Genomic DNA, 26,882 nt, shown 5'->3' with positions numbered 1-26,882 from the left:
CAGGGGCTCGATCATCAGGAACGGAGAGCCAGGGCCGGGGGTCGCCGTTGAATTTGAAGCGGTCCAATTGGGCGGTTAAGGTCCAAGCGAGAGGCCCGAGCGGGCGTTTTGTTAGTCAAAGCTCGAAATCATGCTGCGCTGGCGTGGACCGACCGAGCGGCCGCAACAGACTTTCGACTGTCGCCAGGATTAATTATTATTTACTGTTTCAATCTAACTATACTTATTTTTGTATTGTTAAAAACATTGAGAAGAAAGCATATTATTATTGATTACTTTCTGGACTAAAACAACGAGTAGTCAGACGTCACAGTCTACAAACTAATGAAGTATCCCAAATTGGATATATCTCAATGTGAAATAAATAAATTAGCACGGAAACGAGGCACGGCTCTACTGCGCCAAGAAGGTTTATTGAATATTGAACATTCGGTTGGGAATCCCTTCCGTCAATGGGAGGATGACCCGTTCGGTATCTTCGCGATGGGCATGAGAGTCGAGAGTGACGCGGGTGTCGATAATATTCATTACTCCTTCTTGGAGGCGAAATTAAATTGAATATGCCAAGAAAAATGCGAATCATAATCGAGTTGTGATAAATTTAAAAAAACTTGATGAGAATATGTTGTGAAGCCATTCTTTTGAACCAAAAATTTGAATGAATAAAAACTGCATGCCTGTAACACGGATGTAACAATATAATATATGTCATCGGCTCGAATCTAAGAACGCCACGAGAGAGATAGAGAGAGAGAGGGGTGATCCTCGGTCGGAAAGGCGGAGCGCGTCGGCTGTAAGTGTTCGAGTGGAATCGTCTCGGGCGGCTGACGACGGATGGTCGGCGAGTGGCGATTGGCGAGTGGCGTGTATTGGACATATGTCATGCTGGCGCAGGAGAAAAGAAAGAAGCGGAAGCAAAGAAGCATAGAAGCAAAGAAGCGACTAGTGGTACAGCGGTAGAGCGGAGGGAGGGAGGCGAGCGACGGCCTCTAGCGGCGGGCGAGAGCATGCGGCCCGGCGCCTCCGCCGCGGGTTACCTTGAAAATCAGATTGCTTTTGGTGTATCCTTTCTTTTTGCTCGCTTGATCCGAGCTGAGACGCCCCCTCCTTTCGGTGCGCTTTTTTTGGAGATTCTGCAAGATCTAGAAAACAAGCGAGAAACACAAGATAGTAGAAAAGAGCAAAGCTTGGTACAGTGGCTCCCGGTGGCCCGCGAATCGATTCATGCTAGGTATCCTGCCGCCGCGTGAGGGTCGGGAACAGAACGGACCGGATCGACAGAGTGAAAGAGAGAGACAGACAGAGAGATAGAGAGAGAGAGAAAGAGAGAGATCTGAGGGCTACCCCGGGGTCCGGGTGCGGACGTATTTCGAAATGGCGCCGTGACGCGGGACGGGACATCGATACACTCACACGCACGCACATTAATAACATCATAAAAGAACATCGATGCGCTCTAGGCTAAGATCCAAACAACAAAACACAAATAGATCTATGATACGTTTAGAACGAAACGTCTCATGCTTTTAATGAAAAAAAAATTGCATTTATCTCGACGGAACTGACCGATCCCGTGGATCGCTTCCGTCTTCGATCTCTTCAAAGACTCTTCCTTAAGTTCTCATGTCAAAGATGCAAAGTTACAAACCGCACAAGCGAATAAAAAGCTCATGTCATCGAAAGGAATCTGACGAAAGAAATAATAAATTAGCTTTGCAGTTTTTTACATTTATAACAGTACGTATATGATATTGAATATAATGCAATTCAATTGTTCGAACATGAAGTAGTGTGGCGAATGGTGTCTGATATTATATTGCATGCTTTGATAATAACAATAATGTTTGATGGCGAAACATTTTTTTTGTAACCACATCTAAGTTATTCCATTCCAAGACGTATAATAAAAAAGATACACCAATATTGTAACAAAATAAAGAAAAATACACGAGGGAACCAAATCAATTTACAGTACTCGCTAATGTTTAATTTAGTCATCTAGCACAACACCAATTTCTGAACAATGATCGGGTACGGAGACAGGCATTGAGTTATGTCAGTGAGATGTTTTTGGATGATCAGTGGGTCTGTTTTCATAGAGCATCAGCAAAACATAGTGTTGACTCTTATGTGTGTATATTATTTACCTCTGAATGGGAAAGGACGGATGCCGTTAAGTCATTCTCAAATTATAACATTAATAAAATAAGGATAAAAGGCAACATAAAGTTATATTCGATTGAAAATGGATGATGGATGTCGCTAAAACAATAAAGGCAAATATCAGCAAACTATAAGTCACACTAATTATTAGCTGTAATAATTAGACTCGACATCATGATAATGTATCTAGTTATCTTGTTTAACTTTACTAATTGACCGCTCATAACCTAATTTGTAGTAAGTCTGATCAGACTTTGAAGATTGCGTTCAAATATATTATGTGATGTTGGTATGGTAACACCTACTGAGGAGAAACCAAAACTACACATTAATTCTTTGTATTGCCTACAATTATTATTATAAACTGCAGATCTATTCCAACTGGTTAACTCCATAACGTCTGTCTTGATACGAGATAACTCTGATAACTTCAAGATCAATTCTGTATACTTGGCAGTAATCTCTAAAATCAATAAAAATGCTAAGACGCAATCCAAGAGGTAACTATCTCGAGGTACAAAATCTCAAAATTAACATTTCACGTTGATTTTCAAAAAATTGTAAATGCAATCTTTCTTTTTAGGTACCATGTATAATATACCGTCACTGTACAGGCCAATTGGCGTAACCCTCAAATATCAAATTGTTCAGGAAGTGAAAAAAACTGTGGGCAGTGGATTTACTTATTATTTTATATAATTTTTCATTTATTACAAATTGAGAATTATATTTTATTGATACACCAGTGGTTTGTGTTTAAAAGGTTACAGCATTTGGCTTGAATATTTTTTGTCAAGTTACAAATGGCTTAAAAAATAGTTTTGAATTATTTTGATATAAAATAAATTTTGGGATTTATCATACTTGATCAGTTCGTGTAATAGTATGCAATAAGTCCATTGCCATCAAAATGTAACTTCGGTGAAAAGTGAGGGTTTCGACAATTGGCCTGTACAGTGACGATACAATTAAAACATACAAAGCAAGTATGACATTATATTATTAACACAATATTATATTGATATTATAATTTAAAAATAATAATTCACCGTAATATAGCATATAGTTAATTCCAATTCAACATTACCCTTTTCAAGGTAATCCAATGACAGTAACATAATAAGAAATATAAATGGCGTGTTTCGGTGTTAGCTGGTGTTATCCTTGCAATTTAGATAACTACCTAGTATACAGAATTGATCTTGAAATTATCAGAGTTATCTCTTATCAAGACAGATAACGAAAAGATGTTATGGAGTTAATCAGTTGGAATAGAGTTGCAGTTTGTAATAATACTTGTAGGCAATACAAAGAATTAATTTTTCAGTTACAACAAGTTAGATATATGTCATAATAGGGCAGAATTTCTTTCATAGGGTGGCCACGTCTTGAAGAATATCAACTTATTTTAACATACCACGAGCGCAATGCACAATGGTTCTTTATTAAGTCATAAGGTAAGGAATAGAGGACCAAAAATATATGTTCTCTTCTTTTAACACAAATGATGTGAGCGAGATGGAATGAGTGTATAATATTGTTGTGATGTTGTACATTGTCCATATTTAAGTTACCTATACTAACAATCGTTGACTTATAGTTTGCCAGTATTTTCTATAGAGTTTTTGACAATCTTTATAAATTTACATATTGTATTGAAATAAAATCTAACACTATTCATGTTTAATAGTGTTACCATGTAAGTAGTATTTTTAATGGAAGTTAATTAATATTGTATTGTTTGCGACTATTACGGTTCCTTTATATTGAACTTGGTTTTTGGACTGTCAACGTGTATTCTTCCTTTTTCTTTCCTCGACGTTTCAGGGTTGTTGCAGAGAGATAATGTAGTGAAAGTGAACTATTAAATCTATGAATGCCAAAGCCATTCTCATATATCTAGCAGCTACTAAGTTTTCTTTCATTGGCTCTATAATCGTGCCACCTCTAGAAGAGGCGTCTTAAAAGATTTTTTTATGACAAATGATAGTTATTAGGTCCATGCTCTGCGAAAATAACACGTGAATTTTTCAGAACAGGAATTCAAACTGACTTCGTTAGCAAACAGTTTATCACTCGTCTATTACAGGATTTTTAGGTGTTGCCCATAAATGACGTCACGTTACCTTTGATATTTTTTGTCCTAACCTCCCCTCCGCACATTGTTTCATTTCATCTAAATTATGTAATATTTTTTAACTTCACCCCCCATTCGTTTAAAAAAAACATTCATTGAATAATCGTTGATTTTTGAGTATTCTTAAAAAAAAATTAGTTTATATTGTTGGTTTTGTGATGCCCCCTACTCCTTTCATCAAAATCATCATATTCGGAGGAGTTTCAGCCATACATCAAGCCAATCCGGAGAATGCTGTGCAAATTGATGTTCTGCCAGTTCTTCTGTGACTTGTTAAATGACTAATTTTGTGATTTCATTTTTGTGGTTTTGTTAATTTAATGTCTTTTTCTCTTTGAAACGTAAGATGGAGATACCTCCATTTTCATACACCTATACTTTACTAAATTATCTCTTGATATTGAGCCAGAAACGTTAAAGAAAAAAGAAGGATGGTGACAGCAGAAAAACAAATACAATTAATTGATATTGTCGCTTACTGTTTCTTTATTCTGTTAACTCAAACACCGTTTCTTCTTATAATAATATGTATTTTGTTTACTTCTCATATTAAAATATATCATCCAGGTAATCAAGGTGTGGATAGTCAACGTAATGATTGGTAATTGACTCAAATGACAAGGTTTGTGTATTTAAATTTAATGGATAGTTAGGAATGCTGGGAGAGCTTGGATTTATTATGCTTTGTGATATTGTGAGTGAAAAAAAACATTATTTTGTGTGTGGGTATATCCATTTATATCTAGTGTCATTGACAATAATGGCACAATTTCAAAGTAGGAGCCGAACGGTGTACAAAAACATCAAATTTTAATTCTCGTTGCAATGTTTAAACACAATAATCGGACAGACAGATACAAATGATGCTGGAATTCAGAAGCTTGTTATATTCAAAGCTTTCTATTTACCGTATGTCTATAAGTAGCTTTATGTTTTACTGAATATAATATTATGTGTTCAATACAATATTATGAAACAGTGTCAGTCTTCATTTTGGTTTAAATTAATTACCTATACTCTCTATGAGAATCACCTCTGAGCTATTTGTCAAATATAGAATTATTGGTCCTATAAGAGTGTATTATATTATTATTCATTCAAAGATATTTGATGAATATCTTGGTGTAAAATAGAGCCAACTATAAATTGAATACATGTATTAAATAAGGCTCTAAGTACCAAAAAGTAGTATTGCCTGTAGTTACAAAATACCGAGTCATTGCAGTAAAATTTCATGAAGCAGACCTTTTGAAAAATGTAGTTTTACAGTGTGAAGCAATCACGGCAGCTTCTATAATTTTAGGTATTAAGAACTCGCAAGTGTCAACACACCATCGTCAGTTATTTTATATTGAATGCCGTTGACCACTGCAGTGCTACTTACACCATTATAAATAAAACACGCCAACGGACTTACAACGTCGACAGGTTTAATTATTTTGCTGTATTTTTTTGACTTGCTTGAGGCACTTTGACTATAGTTGAAGTTATTGGCGTTGGTATGTAGAACATTTTTCTATAAAAATGTCAGGTTTTATGTTTTTGGTACTTAGCGCCTTAATTAATACACATATTCAATTGATGGCAGGTGCACAAAATGCGACCACATTTTGATAAATTTAACAATAACTATGACTGTGTTTTTTTATAGATTTTAGCAAAGTTTAAACTTGATTTTTCTCAAAACTATGAATATGAAGTTTTTGAATGGTGTATTTCAAAAATCATTTCCGGTATGTGGAATTGTGCCGCTATTATTCATGTTTTATGTATATTATAAAGCAGACAGTTAGGTTAGATTTGGTTAGGTTAGAAGCATGTTAACTAAAGGAATATTTTTGTGTGAGTGTTGAGAGACAGATGGGTGTTATATCACATCTAAGTTCTAAGAGGGAATGGGTGATGCGCTCGTTATATCGAACGAATTAGGTGAAATGCCAACACAACAAATACAAAACTATGTCAGTTCGGTTCGGGACTGGGTAATGCGCGGCAATATAACAACAATAAGAGGAATACAGAAACTAGTTTTGATCGGGCGGTGTCCGCACATCTACCAAGACTAAGCGGCCGGGCCTACGGCTAATTGCAGGACACCGACGGCGATCCAACGGAATACACGCCACCACCATCGAGATTAAAATGAATAAAAAACACTAAGTTCTGAGACAGACGTTGTGACAGTAGCAGAAGCAGAAAGTGAGCGGGTGCACCTGCGTGACTCGGTCCCTGTCCGGATAATGGGGGGTACCGTCCGCCGCGAGCTCCGCCCGTCTCGGCTGGTACAGGGGACTGATCTGCGTGCAACATCACCCAACACGTTATACAACACCACAAACCCCCCTTGCAATATAATGCCATATTAATCAATTGAATTGGACTTATGCCACTCTTGCACCCACACCTTCACAACTACATACATCTTTTTTTGGGTGTAAACGAATTGTACTTAATCACTTTGTTTTTATAGTAGTGCCACGAAATTTTTTCACTAAACTACTGTCTCGCTTTATCATTATCTACATATAAAAGAAAATACAGTTCTAGGATGTTTATATGCCGTTGAAATATTTAATATGAGGCATCAAATAATCCTATTTTATGCTTTGTCTTTTATTTTGACATAATGATACAGAAATATAGCAATCCACTGAATTAGAATATCGTAATACTTCTACGACATTATTGAGAAGCACAGGATAATAACTAAATCCAAGATGGCGACCCTTTGACAGCTGTGACTGAAATGATTTGATTGAAGCTTTAAAAAACAAACTAAAGGCTGACATGACTTTATCTTTTCAATTATTTTATTACTCTAACAGACATCTTTCAATCTATCTAACAATCTTTTGTCAACTGTGCAGTACTAGTGACAGCAGCCATCTTGGACTAAGTGGAAGATCAATTCCATGCTTCTAAATAGTAAAATCATCTTCATATTATTTACAGCATACTCCATTGCTTTTGCAATTAAAAAATAGAAAAAGTGTCATGAAATAATTGTAATATTATGATAATTACTTCCTGAATAAGAATCCACTTGTTTAAAACAAATCAATGTCCATAATATTAAATACCTAAAGTTAACATGACAGACTTACATATTATTATCTTCATTTATGTAAAAGGATAATATATAATACCTAATACCCTATTATTTATATGTCACTATTTCTGCAAATGACATTGTGTCATTTGATATATTATTAATAATTAAAAAATATATTGAAATCTCATGTATTTCAGACGTTTTATAACCCTCGCGCTTAGAAAAGAATAAAGTGTCATTTCTATCACAAACTTCAGAGATTTTACAAGCGTAATGTTAGCTTAATGTTAATAACTAACTATTTTTCGAATATTACAAAGTTAAACAAATTAATTGATTAACATTTAATATTTTTTTGAATTACCGAGGTACTTAGTCGACATAAAACTATTTGGTTTTTTAATATCTGGTTAAAAGTAAAATTAATACAGAAGCAATCTTTAGTTAGAACAATGCTAAAGTTAGACACGTTTAAGCTATGAATAGGTAATGTTATATTACACCAAATTTTTCATAGTTTTATGAAAACAATTGGCAATAAAGCATAAATTTTCCAGTGTAATGGTGTCTAATTCATAATTAATGTAGAATATCACAATAAATGATTTTGTGGCTATCAAAAATTGTGTTTTTGTGGATAAACTCATAATAATATCTTGCTAGAAATGTATATGGTCAGATTTATGTAGCAACCTAGTCATTTATCTCGTTTAATAGTACTAGAAAATATTAGATTTAGTAAATAATGCAGCAGTGTCGTCATGATAATAAATTATTAAACGTTTGCAAGTATTATATCCTATAAAGTAGATATATAATGAAATGTCTTCCAATTTTAATAGATATAGAAGACAAACAGATACAATATATTGTATTATGTGGGAACTGTAAGAAAAAGTAATGTCTTGGAAATAAGAAGACGATAGTAAAAAATATTTTATTTTGCTGAAATTAAGATAATCTCAATAGAATACCATCCCATAGAGAGATTTGGTGGTTGTGAAGGTGTGTGCTTGAGATAATAGAGGTGCTCTGAAGAATAATTATTTTGTGATAAAATAAAATAAATGAGTTTCAGATTAGTGGTATTCAATTTAAAAAGTGCACAGTTAACGTTTATTTATTTAAATATAACAACATTGTTAATGTTAAAAATGAACTATTTCGATGTAAGAAGAGATAGAGTGCGTGTAGCATAAAAAGTACCTACATATTATATTTATAGCGACGAAGGGCGGAGATAGGCTGTGGAGATTCGACATAAATAATACGCACTAAACTTTGTCAGACATACTTATTTATTTTCATTGAACTAAGAATACAAAATGCAGATGGTGTTGGTTGGATTTTTAAATTTAATGAAGCCCCGCTTAAAGATAAAAGACAAAAACTTTTCTTCTATTGAATTTTTTTTTAATCTATTATGGTTTAGTTTAGGCGGGGCTTAATTGAATTTCAAAAATATGTAAAATTTATTTTTAGTTCAATGAAAACGAATAAGTATGACTGACAAAGTGTGCACTATTTTTGTCAAATCTCCACAGCCTAATTTCACCCTTCGCCATTGATACTTATTGTATGTACCTATCTATAGAAGATTCAATAGGTTCTATGTGATAGAAACGATAGGTATCTCCATAGTTGATAATACATAAACGATATAAAAATCATTAAATTACATACAGATTGATAAGTAGTATCTTTGTATTTTAAAAATAAATTAAATACTAAATTGTTTTTCTTTATGTGTGATAGCTACATCTGTCATGATACTTTTGAACTAATCATGACATGAAATTGACGTCTTTTACTGAATATTGGTGAGAAAACAGAATACATTCTGTTTAGTTTAAGATTATTTCTTGTACCTTATCTTATGATGAATACCAACAACCTGGAAAATATAGTTCTCGAAGAGATTGTGAACAAATACTTGTTGTGTTTTTTTATATTCCCATATTTAAAAAAGCAAGCATGTGGATTTCAGCAGAGGGGGATTGTAGTGATCATAATAATGTATAAGCTTCACTATTTTACATGCAGATATTCGATTGGTTGGAATATTATGTTTGCTGTATGTTCTGCAAAATGCTCTATAATAAGAAGTAGGTATAAATGTTGTCGCATCACTTCTAAAACGCTGTTCAGTAATAATTATTTATTAAAAAAAATGGCTCGACTTCGACTGGCTTAAATGGACAGATCGATAATCCTTCATATTACTCTAATGATGAAAATTCCATTTATTCGCTTTTTTCTGTGTGAACCCAAAGTAAGAAATAAGAAAGAAATAGAATCTTTGGAAGATTAAAATTGAATAAAACAATATTATATTGACAGTAGGTATTTCAATTTGAAGACAAATAATATAGTATTCGATAAATTTAGATTTCATAATATATATTCATAATAGACTAAGAATATCCTGCAACAATTTAAAAAATCTTTAACTAAGTTTAAAATTTAGCTTTTAAAATAAGAATGTAACAATTTTAACAAAAATAAACTGGTGTGATTAAAAATATATCTCATAATGATAATAAATCTATTGTTATTAATGTTTTGTTACCAGTAATTATTTTTGTATTATTATTTGTCTTCATGTCTTATAAAACATTTGTTATGAAACTTAATATAACTTTAGTTACTAATTATTAGAATAAACAGGTATGTGTTAATCTTATAATGATCGTAGTTACAATTATAATAAATAAAGTCGTATTATTCTTCAAAATATTTGAGTATACAATAAAAGATGTATTAAAAATTAAAATACTTACTACTTATGTAAATAATATAATATTTATTCTCAAATTTAAAGGAGTTATATTTTATGTTATTTATAAGATAATAACGCTGTTTTTTTAAACGGGCACGAAATATAATAATAATTAACCTATTGCTTGATGTTTAGTTTTGGCGCCATTAGAAATAACATTGTGTAGTGAATGTTGTATTTGTGGATGAAGTAATGGATATGAAAATGGTCAAAAATAATAAACAATGCCATAATAATTTCACTTCTGTCAAAGCACAGTGAATAGGGTGATCGAATGATTTATTTTATTTTCTACTGGTCAATGTGACAAAAATAAATTCAATTCAGTAAATAATGTCTTTTGCTATTCAAAACAATTCTTACAAGCAGTTTCAACCAATGCATTACAGTATTATCATTATAAAAAAATGAGGGCTCTGCCACAAATAAAACGCAATATTATGAACTGTATCATGAACAAAAAATAATAATATTATTTAGTAAGGAAAAGTTTTATAACTTACATTTGATATATCTCTTCAGTTTAAGCAATATAATTTTAATATTAATATTTTAAAGTGTCAATTATTTCAGATTGAAAATAATTAATTTGATGATGGATGAGTGGTGCTTGTGCGGATATTTTTATGAAAATGAATTCGATTAAAAATAATTCATATGTGGTGGCATTAAAATACGGTACACGTGAAATGAATTTCTTGTGATACATCATTCAGTCATTTTGAAATTTGTATAATAGATGGCAGGCTAATCAAATTTAATGTTATTTTATTGTCTATGCCTATAAAATGATGTTCTAATGTAGATAGAATATGTTGAGTATAGTATCGTTGAGGCTATTATATTGCATGTGGTATTTCTAGAATAGTAATAGTGTGCAAACTTTATGCCAATAAATCTGTTTCCAAAATGACTGAAAGAAATACAGCAAAATGTTAAAAATGCCCCAACATCTTATGTTGGAGCATTCCAACAATTAAAAATATTTCAATTGATTTCATTTGTAAAAAAATGCAACATTTTAATTATTTTATGTTGGCAAAGCCCTTTCTTTTAAGCTTGATTTGACACATACGATTGGTTTCGTACGCTGTGCTGCAACATGCAAATTTGAATCCGTGATGGCGGTTTAGAAAAAGATTCAATTATTTGAATCTATAAGCCAAAGCCAAAAAGCTTGTAGCCAGTAATATAATTCAAAACTAGTGTTGCTTTAGAATATAATAATTAAATATATAATCTAGTAGGAGAGGCAAAAATAGCACTTAATTGAGAAAAAAACAATGAGGAAGGTGATTTATAGACATGAAAAAGAAGTCATTGTTAGACCTTATTCACACATTCATTCAAAAAAGATAAAATATTTAAAGAATTAATAGATAAATTAAAGATAAGTAATAATAAAACTATGTCAACTGTCATTCATAGTTGTTTCAGTGCATTTTGTAGAATTGTGGATGGACAGTGCATTGCAAATCTAAGATTGAACAGTGACATATTATTAAGACTATAAATTAATTTTTAAGTATACCAAATAAACACAACATTTTTATTGTTGTGATTGAATGGGTCATTTATTTAGTGGATGATTCTAGATTCAATCGCAATAATTATGTGAACATGGTTTCCACAATTAATGTGTACAATGACTATCTATAGAATGTAGGTATTTTATGAACAGGTATGATGTTGTATTTTATGATCAGGATTTTCAATACATTTTTTTAATAATATGTCATGAGAATTCATTATAATAATATATGATAACACAATAGATAATACTTAAGTATATAGTATATGTATATATAATAAATGATAATAAAATTATTAAGTTGTAGGTGGTAAGATTTATTATTAATATATTTAATAATTCTCCCTTTAGTTAGTTAAGTGTGTAAAAAGATTTCCAATACGAGTGTGAAAATGAATGAATGTTAACCCAAATTAATTGAATAGTTATTACCAAATGGAACCAATATGGAGCCATGCGAAAAAAATAAACATTTCTTTTGAGCAAAATGAGCATTTTGTCAAAATATAATTTGTACCATCATTTTGTAGGGAAGTTCAGTGCTAAAACAAAAATTGTTTAATAACATGTTTCGGTAAACAAAAAAATATCATTCCAATAATAATAACATGATAAATAAATAATGGGTTAGTGTTAGTGTGGTTCCTATTTCATAAATTGAGACATTATAAATAGATGTCGCATTCCTTTTTTTTGGTGAATTAATATTTTAAAGTAGTATGTACCCAAACGTTTTATTATTATTATTACGTTGATATTGTAAAAAAATAAGTGTAAATAAAATATAAAATGTATTAATATAATAATAAGTTCAGTTTATTTAAAAATATTAACATTGTAACAAAAAAATGTGCATCTAGTGTAATAATTAATAGTAGTATTGAATAATAATGATATGTCCGAAAGTATAATGTAATTAAATAATATTCATATGTTGTTTTTATAATCATAGATAATTTAAATTATGGAATGAATCAAAAGAAAGCTGAAAGGAATCATTATTTGAATACCTACCTATATCCACCCGAAAAGTTTCTAAATAAAGAAGTCTTGCCTCTATGGAAATTTGTTTTCAAAAATGGAATGGCTTTAATTATTATGTTAGGTATACTTACGCAACTAATTATACGGAAACAGTTCAGATAGCTATAGAATAGTTTTAAACTACACTAATAATATAGGTAGGTATATAATTTTTCAGAGACTATAAAATGTAGTAAGTAGAAAGAAGGCACTTTTCAGGTTGCTGTATCATTTTGAAATGAGAGCTTTTGCCGCATGGTTTCCTATTAAACTTTTTTATACTATAAGCTCTCGGTTTCCGTAACTACTCTGCATTACGGAAGACTTATGAAATAAATTCTCAATGAAGCTGACTTTTACGTTACGCTATTTTCCGACATCGAACATTAGCGACTGCCCTAAAGGGAGATACAGTATTTTTACTACCGAGAAAATTGATAATTATAAAATCTTTAATATTGCTTAAATTAAAACAAAATAACATTTTGACAATACTATGAAGACCGTGACAGAGCAAAAGCTACAAGAGTTGTAACAAAATTATATTTTATAATTTATAATATATTTTTACATTTAATTTATGTAAATATAGATAAAATCATTTAAAATTTGTAGCAATACGTACATACTGTGTTTAACTTTAGGACAGTAAGCAGAGCAACGACGCAAAACAATACGCACGACTACCATTGAGCAAGCACGGCCAAACCAAAAATGGTAAATGATTTCTTTTATTAACAATAACCGTATATTATGTTTTCAATATGAGAGAAAACGTTGTATTTACAAATAAAATGTATACATTTAGTATAGACATTCAACGTGTATATCTAACAAACAATTCTAAATTTAAAGTTTTAGTCTTCCATTCGTATTTTAATTGATAACAAACAAAAGGGGAAAAAACTTTAAAAATCAAAATTAAAAAGCAGAAACATTTTAACATTCTTAGTCACTTGTTTCAAATGATTTATTTCCCCAAATTCATACATTATTTATTGAATAATAATAACTACCTATACAGCCATATTATAAATTGAAGCAAAAATCGTATATTTATTACGAGTTGAAATAGATACACGTTTTTTCGTACATACACATTATATTATGCTACATAATATTATGTTATTTAAAAAAAAATATAGTGCCACTTTCTAAAAAAAATATTTTTATGAATAACTTTAGGTACGACTTTTTTTTACCTCAGTGTAATTATTTTATATTTGTCATATAATTATAAAACTGTGACAGCATGTTTTATGTATGTAATATTAATTCAATATTATTATTAATATTTATAATTAAATAGATGACAATTTTTATAACAATACGATTACGATAATGTATTTAATAAAAAAGTGTGAATAATAGGGTTTGTGTAGTTGAAATAAATTGGTAAAAAGTCAACGGTTTACTTACATAGACTTCCTCCCATTGCGATACATATCGCACAAGCCTGGAGAGTCGCAGCAGTCTCACGAGGGAGAGTAGTTTCGCCAGCCTCAGGATACGAAGAGCACGACCAGCGTGCAGGATCTGGAAGCTCTCACTGAAATCCTGTGTTATACAACCCAACATATTAGCAAGGATCATTGACCATAGATGTTGGTCTACTGATTCAAAAACAACATTATGCATTCGTCTGCGTTTCCCGCGCAAATCCTGCGTAGCTACACATTGTAAATACGTGGTTTCCGGCGGTGTGGTGTCGTCGAAATTTAAAATTGCTTAAGGGGGGGTGGTGCTCAGCGCTTTGTCGTGGATTAAAATAACGGAAAGTTATTCGAAATTTAAAACTCCCATAGACAGCAAAACTGTAGATAATATAATACGCATGCTGATAATAATTCAGTATACAATATTTCAATAACTGCGGATACGTCACAATCTATTAACTAATGCATTTATAAAGCAGAATCGCGATATTAAAAAATATCATTTGTGGTATAGAAGTATTTTTTATGAATCCTCAAAGGATGTTTCGTTGGACAAGAAAAAATAGTGCACCAGAGAAACAAACAGATTTTCTATGGCTCGGGCGTTAAATATTTAATTTTCGACCTATTACTAGCACCACTCCTCTTAATGCCAATCGATAACTTAAACATCTTATGTTTAATAAAGAAAATGCATAAATATTTTAATGAAAATTTTCATTTTGACTGATTTAGTATTGAATCAATACGAAATACTATATTAAAATATTAGTAGGTATTTTTTTGTTTCTTGCTTCCCAGAAATAACAACATAATAATATGTATATTGTATTTTACTCAAATAGTGCCTATGAAGGCATTAGGAGAATTCTGTAATTATTGTTAATTATCGGATTATTTTATGGTTTTTCAATTCATCTCTAGTAGGTATATCATTATTATGTGATATTGAAATGTTTATTAATGGTAATTACAGTTTTTCTCTGACAAATAATTATAAACGCATGAAAGTCGTAAGATTATTCGTATGTATAGTTCACGTCAGCTCCAGCTTGAACTAACGTAGACGTCCGTAGACAAACTGCTACGCCCACTATGCTACATTTGATTTGTCAATTAATTACTGGCTCTACGCCATGTTGAAAACTGAATGAAATTATCATAATCATTATCAGCCGGGGTCGATTCACTACTGAATGAAAACCTCCCCTACTTCCCTCCACTATTTTCGGTCCCTAGCCATTCGCTACTACGTACATCCATAGAAATTTATGAGTTCGTCTATCCAGCAGGTTTTATGGCATTCCTGTGGGCATTTAGTGGCCCGTGGATATAGCATTTTTTCAGCAGCATTATAATAATATGAATTTAGATAAAATAAATCATTCTTTTCACAAGATTCTTTTCACAAGATCACAAGATTTGATAATGTAACATTCTATATTATATTGAACGTACATCACTTGAAAACACCTCAGTACGAACAATATAACAACCAACGTGATTTGAATCTGTATAACCACTAGTATCACGCCAATGTGATTTATCCAATTAAGCTACGGGCATCCTACTTAATTACGATAATTTAATACAGCGGCTTTTAGGACGTAGCTGTGGTTGTTTAGTGCTTCTTGGGTACCACTGTATGACAGCATTTATTTAGTTGTCCATTCACCGAGTTATTGTCTCTTGTAATAATGTCTGCTTCTTTCTTCATTGGTTTCTTTTGTGGTCTTTCCGCATTATGCCCTCCACGTTGCTCTACTACACATTTTTGACTTTTTTTTGCACTAAGTGTCCATATTTCACATGCATACCTGAGCACTGGTAGCACATATTGGTTGAATACTTTACCCTTAAGGCACAACAGGAGGCCACCTTTACTATTCAGATGCCCAAATGCAGTTCATGCCAAGTTGGTTCTGCGAGCCATCGTGTCACATTTCCATCGTAATTCCACATTTGTTGTCCAAGATAAACGTAGTTATTGACTCGTTTGATTTGAGTGCCATTGTTGAAGATGCAGTTTAACATTACTTTCTACTTAAAGACATTTCGCACCCTCGTAACTAAACTGCCACAATCCAAAAAACGTCAAACAGAGAAAATCAGCTTTGAAGTTTTTATCTTTCGCATTTTTGTACTGTGTTTTTGCAATATGTTTAGATATTGAATGAAGTTTTGACTTGAATTTGATATATGAAATTTTCGGTACATATACTATGAACGATAGACAATGAAACGTAGTAATTAACTCAAAACACGTAAATTTGGAATTGTGGCGGTTTAGTTGCGAGGGTGCGATGCACTCTTTAAACTTCTGCGACTTTCATTTTCCAGCAAAAAAATGAAATTGAAATGAATTGAATATTCGTTAAAATTAATAAGAAGATATTATCTTTATTCTACTAATATCGATGTATACACCAGAACATATACATATGAATGCATAGAAAGCAGTGATTACACAGTCAATCACCGTTGTAAGTATTTATACCGAGGTATTCACAAAAAACCACTATCGCACGAACGATTTCAAATATGATATTATTACCAGGATACACTGAAATAGAGTAGAGTGACCTATAATTTTGATATTGATCAAATAATATATCGATATTGGTTGATGGATGTTATCGGGAATTGAATGCGTCGCTGACTGGAAGACGTACAACTGGCCGCCGCGCAAATTAATGAAATGTGCATTCGGAATAGGTACACATGATATGTTACTATTTTAACCAGCAAGTAGATAAAAAAATTAAATATATGATTGATTGTTATAATGACTCATGTCAATAATGTGCTTTCACATTTTCAGATTTTAATAAAATTTTCCTGGATTTAACATTGTAAGTGGTATACCCACATAATATAATATTAAATATATTATATTTATATAAGTTTTATATTCGAATGTTTTCCTAAACTTTCCTGGGGTATTTGAATTGATTTAAAAGTGTAGATATTATAAGTATGCATTTTCTTTATTAAACATAAGTATGATCGTGCACAAAATCTGCTGACCAAAAAAATTAGTGAACATTCAAAAAGCCCTTTATTTATCAAACGAATTTTCAAAGTACAAAAAGCCAATATTTTGAAATAACACAAACACTGAAAATCATTTCAAAAGTGTAATCAGTACTTCTTTCAATTCGTCGAAAATCAGCTACGCTCCAATATTATTGAAAGAATAACAAATAATAACATAATTTCTGATATCAGCCAAACTATATACATTTTTTTTCACTGTGATTGTTTTAAATACTTTTATTTTCAATTAAAAGTGTCTAATTTACCAATAACTTGATTAAAAATAAATAATTATATTCATGCTGCGCCTCAACGTGTTATAAATAAAATGATGTACTTATACATTCTTCCAATACGGATTTATGAAAATTGTCAAGGCGATACCTCTACTAACCAGAGGCACCTAGCCGAAAAATACGAAGCTTGCAATTTGAGAGATTTTTTTTGATAATTTAGAATTTAAACTGTATTAATTAATAAATATGTATCTGAAAACCTTAAAAAGAAAAATATTTTTTACTTTAAGTCAACGATAAACTAACAACTAACAATTAATAATATATGAATTTGTTAAAGGATCCCATCTTATTATGACATATTATTTTTTGTTCATATTTATTAATAAAATTTAGTTTATTAAGTTTTCTATGTTTTATCCAAGAGACTTGACTAATTCATATTTTCAATATTTTTTATATTTATTTTTAAAAAACATCGATTTTTATAAAAAATATAAATGTATATAACTTCAAATCCTTTTTATTTGTATCAAATCTTATTTAGTTATGGTCTCAATATTGAAGATCGATCTATCTGTATTAATTATTGGAAGAGAGAAATACATCATTTTATTTAATTAATCTGTTGAACCACAAAATTATTAATAATACATTCAAAGCGAGAAATTTTGTCAATGTTTTTTTGTTAATATTATAAAATGTTGTCGATAGTAAATATGTATTACTGAAGCATTATGATAAAAAAACAACTGTAATGGCTAAAATATTTAGCAAAAAAATTAATTTTCATTTTATATATAGGTACCTACTAATTAAAACGGTTTGATTATTGTATTATAAACAATGTCCACTATATTGATTTTAGTATATTTTTAATACTAGTTAAGTATTGTTATAAAAACCAATACCTAATTATGTAAGTATCAAAAGTGTATAATATTAATTATTTATTTAATTCATAAGTCTATTAATTGTTAAAAAATAACAATTCTTTATGTCATTGTGTACAAATTCATGTAAAAAAAAAATCGGAAAATCACGTGTTTAATTTTAATATGAAATTCATTGTTTCACAATTTTTTTTTACAATATTCCATCTAGAAATAGTATATTTTATATATTAAGGTTATATTAAACCTACAAGTGCCAGATATGCATATAATAATATTATTTTAAAATATTTATATTATAAAAAAAATGGATTTTCCGGTTTTCTGTTGTTAAATCGAAACTAATCATTGTTAATTAAATGAGTCTATTACTCGAAACAAAAATTAACGTAAATAAAATTAAGAAGCGAATTAAAAGTACAAACAAAAATAAATAAAATACATTGCGGATAGTTATGCGAGAACGGAGTGACAAGCAAAGGTGGAAGATGTGCATACTGAAAGATATCATGAAAGTGTCAGCAGATAAATATAACAATAAATTAATTAGTATTGCATCCATTTACATAAATACTCATCACTTGACACCGTACCATGTTCAATGTGATGGCGGAAAATTTTAAGATATAGTACCTACAAATAAAGAAGATTATTTTTTGATCATGCCAAAATATCTTCCACATAAAAAAGAAGACATACAGAATTTGTTTCATAATGTCATAGAATTCCAAATATTTCGAAAAATTGAGAAGAAAAATGCTTATAGATTTTATAGCTGGAAGAGAGATCGAATAAAATACTAAAGAGTATCTAGAAGTTTGAAGAAGTTCATAATGCTTTCTATTTAATCTAAAAAATATAATTAGCATTCCTATTGTTGAAAATATCAGCTGTTTTCACTATATATAAATTAATAATAATTGTTATCAATAATATATCTGAAATATTTGATTACTTAATCATTATTCGGTGAGAAGTAGTGAAGAGTGAAATAATTTGAATGAGTTAATGCGATGTCGTTGTAGGAAATGTGTGACTTATAACGTCAAGAATAAAAAAAGATGATTAAATCGTCTGATACCTGATAACTTGATAGGAAATCTTACATATATTAATATTATTATAATTATTATTATATAAATATGCAGCAATAATAATGTTTAATTATAAATAGTTAAAATAATGTCGGAAGAATTTATTCACGTAAAAGACTATTCAAAATTATTATGTACGATATTATATTAGTCACTTAAACGTAAACGAATTTTGAAACCTTAAAAAAATCTTTGTAGATATATTTATTTTATAAAATTATTCGTATTTATGTAAATTGTATAGGTATATAACATTGAATTTGTAAAAAAGATATAACCCTACTTAACTATTTACCTACGTAAATAATTTTGCACAACGAACAATAATAATTATAGGCGATAAATGAAAAATTTGTCAACTATTCGCAATAATATGGTATCGAAAGATAAATATTTTACGTAATGGTAAATTTATTACCATGTATTACGTATAATGTTAAATTAGTAATGTTTTAGATAACTGATATTTTAAAATTTGAAATTTTTTCAAAGTAAAAAAAGCAATGTTTGCGTTGATTCAATGTTACATATTATAAAATGTAACCAAAAATGTAAATCACTGTGGTGAATTTTCATTTTGAAAATATAAATGAATGAAGGATGATCAAAAAATTAGAAATACGCACTATGTAATATTATAATGCATTTTTAGAGATTCAGTCTCAAAAAGTAGAGATACTATAATTGCTGTCAACGTTATCTGATAAGCGTGATTCATGGAAATGGTAGCGATATCCAAAAATATAATGGAATGCATAAAGTATTTGATTGTATTTATAAACAACGAAGAAGAGATGTGAGAAAAGAGAGTGAGAGAGTAAAATGGAAAATATTTATAAAAATAGTAAGGTACATGTCACACCAAACCTGGCTCGATCACACTGGCGGTATAATAATTATTATGGAATAATATAACATAAATCAAGCAACGACAATCGATGTTCACAACACAAAACGTAAACGAAATGAAACTGGAACAGAAACACAAAATTGGGGGTAATAAATAAAAATGATAAAACAAACAAGAGGCAAAATAAAACAAAACAAACGAATGAAACGTACGTTTACCTGATTGAAGATCAAGAATATATAGTCAAGGGGAATACTGGAGATGAGATCCAGGAAGAACCACGTCCGAAGGTAGTGCTTGGCTATGAGCTTCGGGTCCAGTATCACCTGCTCCGCGTTGTCTTGCTGCATTATACCTGTAAAATAATATACAATATAAAGATATAATATTAACTTGACGGATCTTAATAAAATGGTGGTGGTTTGATTTTTTTTATATAAGTCATAAAAATTACAGTTCACAGAAGTGGTGAATGAAAATAACCATTGTCTTGTAAATTTACTAAATGTCCTTTAATTGCCAGACATTTTGTATGATACACTTTTTCAGTTTCACCTGTTGATTGTCGAGGTAATACAAGGAATAAAATGAGAACTCTGCCATTCTGGACACTGTTGACCTGTATGTCCCGATAACTAACTATCTTAGAAATAGAGAGCATCAGTTGTTTATTCTCCTAAGGTGCAGAACCAACCTGCCACTGGTAATGCCAATTGGGAGGGCGATAACTATGTTAAACCAAATTGCTTTGGATGTTGATATATTCCACTTGCGTGAGGGTGAGTTTAGGTGGACGCTATTTTATCAATTCTTAAAATAGGGCCTCATTAGCAAGCTCGGTGTACTTCTTTGAACTTCTATATATGTATAATTAATCGTATTTTCACTGATATTGTATGTTTATAATATTATGTTCTCCTTTTATATTTTCATTTTTATCGCTTTTATTACTTTTTTCGTCTTCTTTATAATAATGTTTCATGTCATGTTGTGAACGTCTTAAACTTATAATTTGTAATGTCCACAATATGCTAAAAATAAATTAATTGAAATTGAAATAAAAAATGAAGATGCTTCACATCAAACGTAGGACACCGTGATACATCCGAGTAAAACCGAGTGTGGTGCGAGGCGAAAATACTTTGGTGTGGCCATCAACTTCAATAATTGATTGATTGATAGATAATTAGAATCTAAAAGTAGAAATATATCAGTGGCGCAGAATGTTAATTAAATTCTTTGGTATCATTATTCTGAGATACCTACATAATTTAAAGAATCTATAAAAATCTATTCATGGTAAAGTGGTGGCTATTATTATATTATACTAATAATTGTACTCGATATAAAACAACTCTGTTGGGAATGTATTACAAGATGTGTCAATTTATTTAGACTTTAGAGGATGATAATTTCTCTGGGGAAAAGCTCGAAGCTTTTCGTAAATTACATTTAGTTACACTTGGCTGAGTTTAGAGATGAAATTTCTTTGATGTAGCAAATAAAAATTATTACAAAATTCTACAGAGAAAAATACACCGTGTTTATGAACTAATTCATACGTAAGTAACTAAATATATATTTTATTTTAATAATAAATAACCAACACTTCAATATGTATAGTTATATTTAAAACCGGTATTGTCTGTAATATAATAATTGTGGAAACCAGTACAGAAAAAAAATATTTGGTTATTAACATTTTATTTAAATATGGTAATTAAAAGGTAATTAAAAGGTTAGCAGTGATTGTGTTATATTATTAAAGTGTTGATTTTGAAATTTTACATTTACAATAGAATGTCAAAAATTATATTTTGAACACAATTACATAATATAAATTATACAGACAGGTTAATTCTATATTATTTAATATATATCATGTCCAAAAGGTCAACAACTCGTGATATATTTTTGCAAATGTTTTTAAGATAGCACTTAATTTTCAGAATCAAATTATAACGCTATAACCCACAAGCTACAGAAACTGAAACTACTAACGATATTGCATGTAATTGATTTGTTGCAAATGTCAATAAGTGTGATTAATAGTTTTTTTTTATAATGCGCTGTTGTTGATAACCAATTTTGGAACACCGTATGTTCATACCTGCCACGTTTCATTAAATAAAGCTGGCTGTAGAATAATCTATATAATATCTATATATCCTTCAGTGAGCGTTATCTCTCTATGGATTTCCTTCTTTATGCTTCAAAGACAATATTCTGTATGAAGGTTTACCTAGGTATAAATACATTTTAATAATTCAGTAATAAACATTCTCAAAGGACTTTATGAAAAATGTGCGATTTTTTCGTGTGAGATAAAAGAATATGCGCGAAAATTTCAAATATGTTAAGGCGTTTAAAACATAGGCGATTTTAAATGATCTTACAATACGTATTTTATGTATATTCTGAGATTTATTGGTTGGGAAGACAACATGGAAATAATTTGTATACATATTAATGACGAATTTTAGAGCTAGAGTCACATCATTAGAATACATATCAATTAAAAAAAACTCTTCAACATGACTCGTTTGTTCTACGGTATGATAATTCGAAATATGTGCGTTGTTCCGCTGATGATTTGAGATTGATTGAGAAAATTTCTCACAAGACTTAGAATACCTCCACACTCCAAAGTAGATTGCAGAAATTTGCTGAAGTATACTTAAATATAATTAATATAATAACGACTATACGTCATGTTCAGCTGTTTTGCTGATTCTCCTAAATGATTTAGTTAAAATAGGTGTATATAAATGGTATCAATCGATCGATGTATATATATTTCGTGAAATTGATCACTGACAAAGCTAGGCTGGAGTGATTTTGGCCGACTGAATAATACTTCCAAAGTAATATCCGATTGTGCCTAAAAATGTTCAACCAGTGTGTACTTCTAGTAATTATCTATGCGTGCAAAACATGGACTTAATAAAAGAATGATTCATAAATTTAGAGTAGTACATCGTGGTATGGAGAGGTGCATTCTAGAGGTTGTGATAGAGTAATCGAAAAATAAGAAAAAGGGGCAATCTAGAATCTCGAACAATTAATTTTCTGAAATTATCGTTTATCGAAAAATCATTAATGAGATTCTCGAGAAATCATGAAATTGTTAGCAGGCTAAGTTGCTGACCACAACCGGAATTTAAAAAAATCTTCGGTGAAAAAAGCTTTTAGAAAGTTCTTCCATTTCATTATGTTTTTTTTGATGGAATGACTAAAATAAGCTCTCGACTTACATTCGGAATGAAAAAAAGTTACCAACAAGCTTTTTTTTAAATTTGGCAAGAATAAGTAATTTCACAATAATTTCGATTTCTCAAGAATCTCAAGAATTCTCGAGAAATCAAATATCCTTGATTTCCTTGAAAAGTCAAAAAATCACAAGCTTTATTGCATACCATATATAATGAGTACGGACAAAAAATGTAACGATTATACTAAATAAATAAATGAGCTGGACACATTTCTCGAAGAAGGAACAATTATTGAATAAATCCAGCCATTTTGTGGCGCAGGACTGAAGGGAAGAGTGGAATTAGTTTGAAGATGCCTTCATCCAGCAGTGAAATGATTCGAGTTGACGATTATGGTGAATTGAAATGCTTTAGTACGCCCTTCCTACATAATAAGCTATCATTGATTTGGATTGATTTTAAACAAGAAAATAATTAATATTTGTTGACTTACAATAATAATTTATTGTGCAACAAAAACTTGTTTCAACGATTAATATTTAAAATTCAGCTTAAATTCTATTATAATAAATGTTTATCTTTCTCTATGGTCTATTAGTAATATAGCATCATGTTTAAAATTACTGTACTTAGTGTTCTTTTTCTTAGGTTGCCTAAACTATTTGAAAAACAAATGCTATCGATCTACCTGTATCCGATAAGCGCGCTTATCCAAGCGGCGGGGTTTTTTGTTCGCCGAAAACTTTTTGTATGTAAAACAGGCAAGCAGTGAGGTCGAGGCGTCCTAATATACACATTTCCCTCGCCGGTCATTTTTCAGGATGATTGATTGATATATTAAAGCGCGTACTCACGGTGTGCGGATTACAAACGGAAACATTGATTTATCAAATCATTAGGGTGTATTATATTACCCGTGACCATATAAATAGAATATCGTATTACTCCGAATGCGACTAGGTCGGTAAAGCAGAGAACGGAATTGAATTTAGAATGCTCCTAATTCAATAATTTACCTATAGATGGATTAAGATATTACATTTTCAGTTTTGTCCAATATTCTACCAAAGCGTTTTATAAACTTGTTGTTAGTAGGAGTCAGTATATTTCAGATACAATTTTCGCAGATCGGTGTGTAGGCATTAAGAAAAAAGACGTTGATTGTCTATTATTTTGATATCTGAACTTTCAACTGATTGTGTAGTGGAAGATAGAGCTTTTTTTTTCTAGATGCCTTTATGGATACCTCGCATTTAATATCGAGGTTTCTTTAAGGACTTTGGCACGCAAACTACTCTACTTGATGCTAGTCAAATCAAAATATATAGAGCTTAGGTTTTACGATTATATTTTTTATTTTTTAAGTCTTCAGTAATGCGGTCGGCAACTTCTGTTACGTACATGATTCACTTTGCGAAGGCAAAAAGATCTTAAATATAAAGTCTCTATCTATCTATGACATAGTATTTATTTCATATTCGTGTTTAGGTAACCAGCTTTGGCTTGAAATATGTATTTTAAAACAAACATGCACAGAAAGTTTGTAAGTAGTGCAATGTTACTGGCTTTTCATAGAACTTTCAAGTTTGCAAGTTGAATGCAAACGGAAGTTTTGTACACCAGTTTTCGAGTAAGTATTGAAATCTTAATGGTACTTTTGGTATGTTTCCATTGGAAAACTTTAAATATTTGATATAGCGAATGAATATTTCGTTTTAAATAAGCAAATAATCAATTTTCATTGATTTCCACGGTTAAAAAAGTAAAAAGATATATTTATAAATATTATAATGGATTCAGAATATGCATTCAATATAATTATGTACCTATTTATCGCGATATTTAAAAAAAGAGCAATTCAAATTCAATTAAATTTCTAGATGAATATTGTAAAAAAAGTGTACGTACATTATCGTGTTTATTAAATCAGACACTAAAAATTGTCTGGACTAAACTTATCACACTAAAAATATCACAAATATTTTCTTCATAATTGTCGAGAATTTTCGAGAATCATAATACATTTTTAATTTTTAACTCTTCAGATTGAAAAAAAAGACAAATAATCACATGTTCTATATTTGCCTAGTTAGTGATTATCACATACAAAGTGTTAAAACGCTAATTAACTTTATTTGACCAATAAAAAAATATGCATTGTAAATAAAAAAAATATAATCAGCCATTTATGCTTCTTAATACCTTTTGGATTATTTAAAGTTTCGCAGTAGGTATTTCCATTTATATTCCACTATAAAATGGCCATTGAGCGAACAGCTGATATATAGCTGTAATTTAAAACTTTATAGGAAAATAGTTAAATATCACATTATAATTTTGTGCTTTATTTGAAATATTGAGTTTGGAAGAGTTTTGAAGAATAATGACGTAAAAATTTATTGAAATTATTTATTTACCTACCTACCCACTGCTTTATGTATATATCAGTCTACCCAAGAAGATACCATTATGTTATAGTGGGTTGATAGGGTTTATTTCAGAAAAAAATATTTTAAAATTTGATTACCTGTTCTAAAATTAACAACGATATCTATGAGGAAAATGGTGTCTGACAGGCAGTTGAAGGCTATCCACCGGGTGCTGAGGTCGTCGTTGAAGAATGATATTGCCACCGGAAGGATGATCAGGTTTGCTACCAGAAGTAGCAGCATGCAAAGGTCCCAGTAAAATCTGGAAGAAAAAGAAAACAACTGATTAAAAACCAATGATTAAAAAATAATAACAATCACCTTATAAAATATGTATACCAGAGGTAAACTATTGTAACTCCAAAAATCGTGAAATGGAGTTATTGTTATATTGTTACTTCATTACTTATCCTGCATACGTGGTAAACAGCTGTAACTCATATTACTCTTATTATAAAAGTTAAAAATTAAAAATGTCATTGTAACTCCATAACTATTAGAGGTAAACAACAGTAAGAAAACATACAATTCTTTTGATGAAACTTATAATCGAACTACAGTGGTAAACAAACAAAAAGGTTTTGATAAATAGATAAATTTTATCTTTTTCCATTCACAAATGCCACAAGTTGAAAGTTCAAAAAATTACAAATTCGTCTCTCCTATGAAGTTGTCATTTTGGATTTACCGTAATTTACCTTTCGTATACAGAAATATATTTCTCATGAATTGTCTGTAACACTTGAGAAGAGACATGTGAGAGCGTAGTTATTCGCATTTATTCGGTGGATATTCAGATGAGAAGAGCACTTATCTGCAATAGTGAAAGATGTGAGTTTGAACCAACTTCCAACAATTTTTCTATGATTTTTTCTAATAGGTGTTGGAAATACTTAAAAATGATGTATTTTATAATGCAACGTTTATATACAAATGACAGATTTCCCTTCGTGGCGACTTTATTGCCGCGAGATAATTTTCCGCCAAGTGATTGTAGTTGGGAGTTGTATA

General features: G+C 30.3%; 1 protein-coding gene across 5 annotated transcripts in view; it reads right to left on the bottom strand.

Annotated features, from left to right (window-relative positions):
* Positions 1-26,882, bottom strand: part of Ih (hyperpolarization activated cyclic nucleotide gated potassium channel Ih) — a 297,036-nt gene that overhangs the window by 7,107 nt on the left and 263,047 nt on the right. For 2 of the 5 annotated variants that reach the window (XM_085943436.1, XM_085943434.1), the window contains 3 exons: positions 25,970-26,133; positions 20,443-20,585; positions 14,105-14,242 (listed from right to left, as the gene is read on the bottom strand). In XM_085943436.1, coding sequence (XP_085799562.1) covers positions 14,105-14,242; positions 20,443-20,585; positions 25,970-26,133 — 445 coding nt within the window. Of the gene's footprint in view, positions 1-1,037; positions 1,143-6,513; positions 6,598-14,104; positions 14,243-20,442; positions 20,586-25,969; positions 26,134-26,882 lie in introns of all 5 variants that reach the window. The other 3 variants (XM_085943437.1, XM_085943435.1, XM_085943433.1) reach the window with 3 other exon arrangements.

The sequence above is a fragment of the Rhyacophila brunnea genome, unplaced genomic scaffold (assembly GCF_057557595.1).
Source record: "Rhyacophila brunnea isolate RB1 unplaced genomic scaffold, BYU_Rbru_1.0 scaffold_16, whole genome shotgun sequence".
NCBI classification, from domain to species: Eukaryota; Metazoa; Arthropoda; class Insecta; order Trichoptera; family Rhyacophilidae; genus Rhyacophila; species Rhyacophila brunnea.
This window is presented reverse-complemented; position numbering and strand designations above follow the sequence as displayed.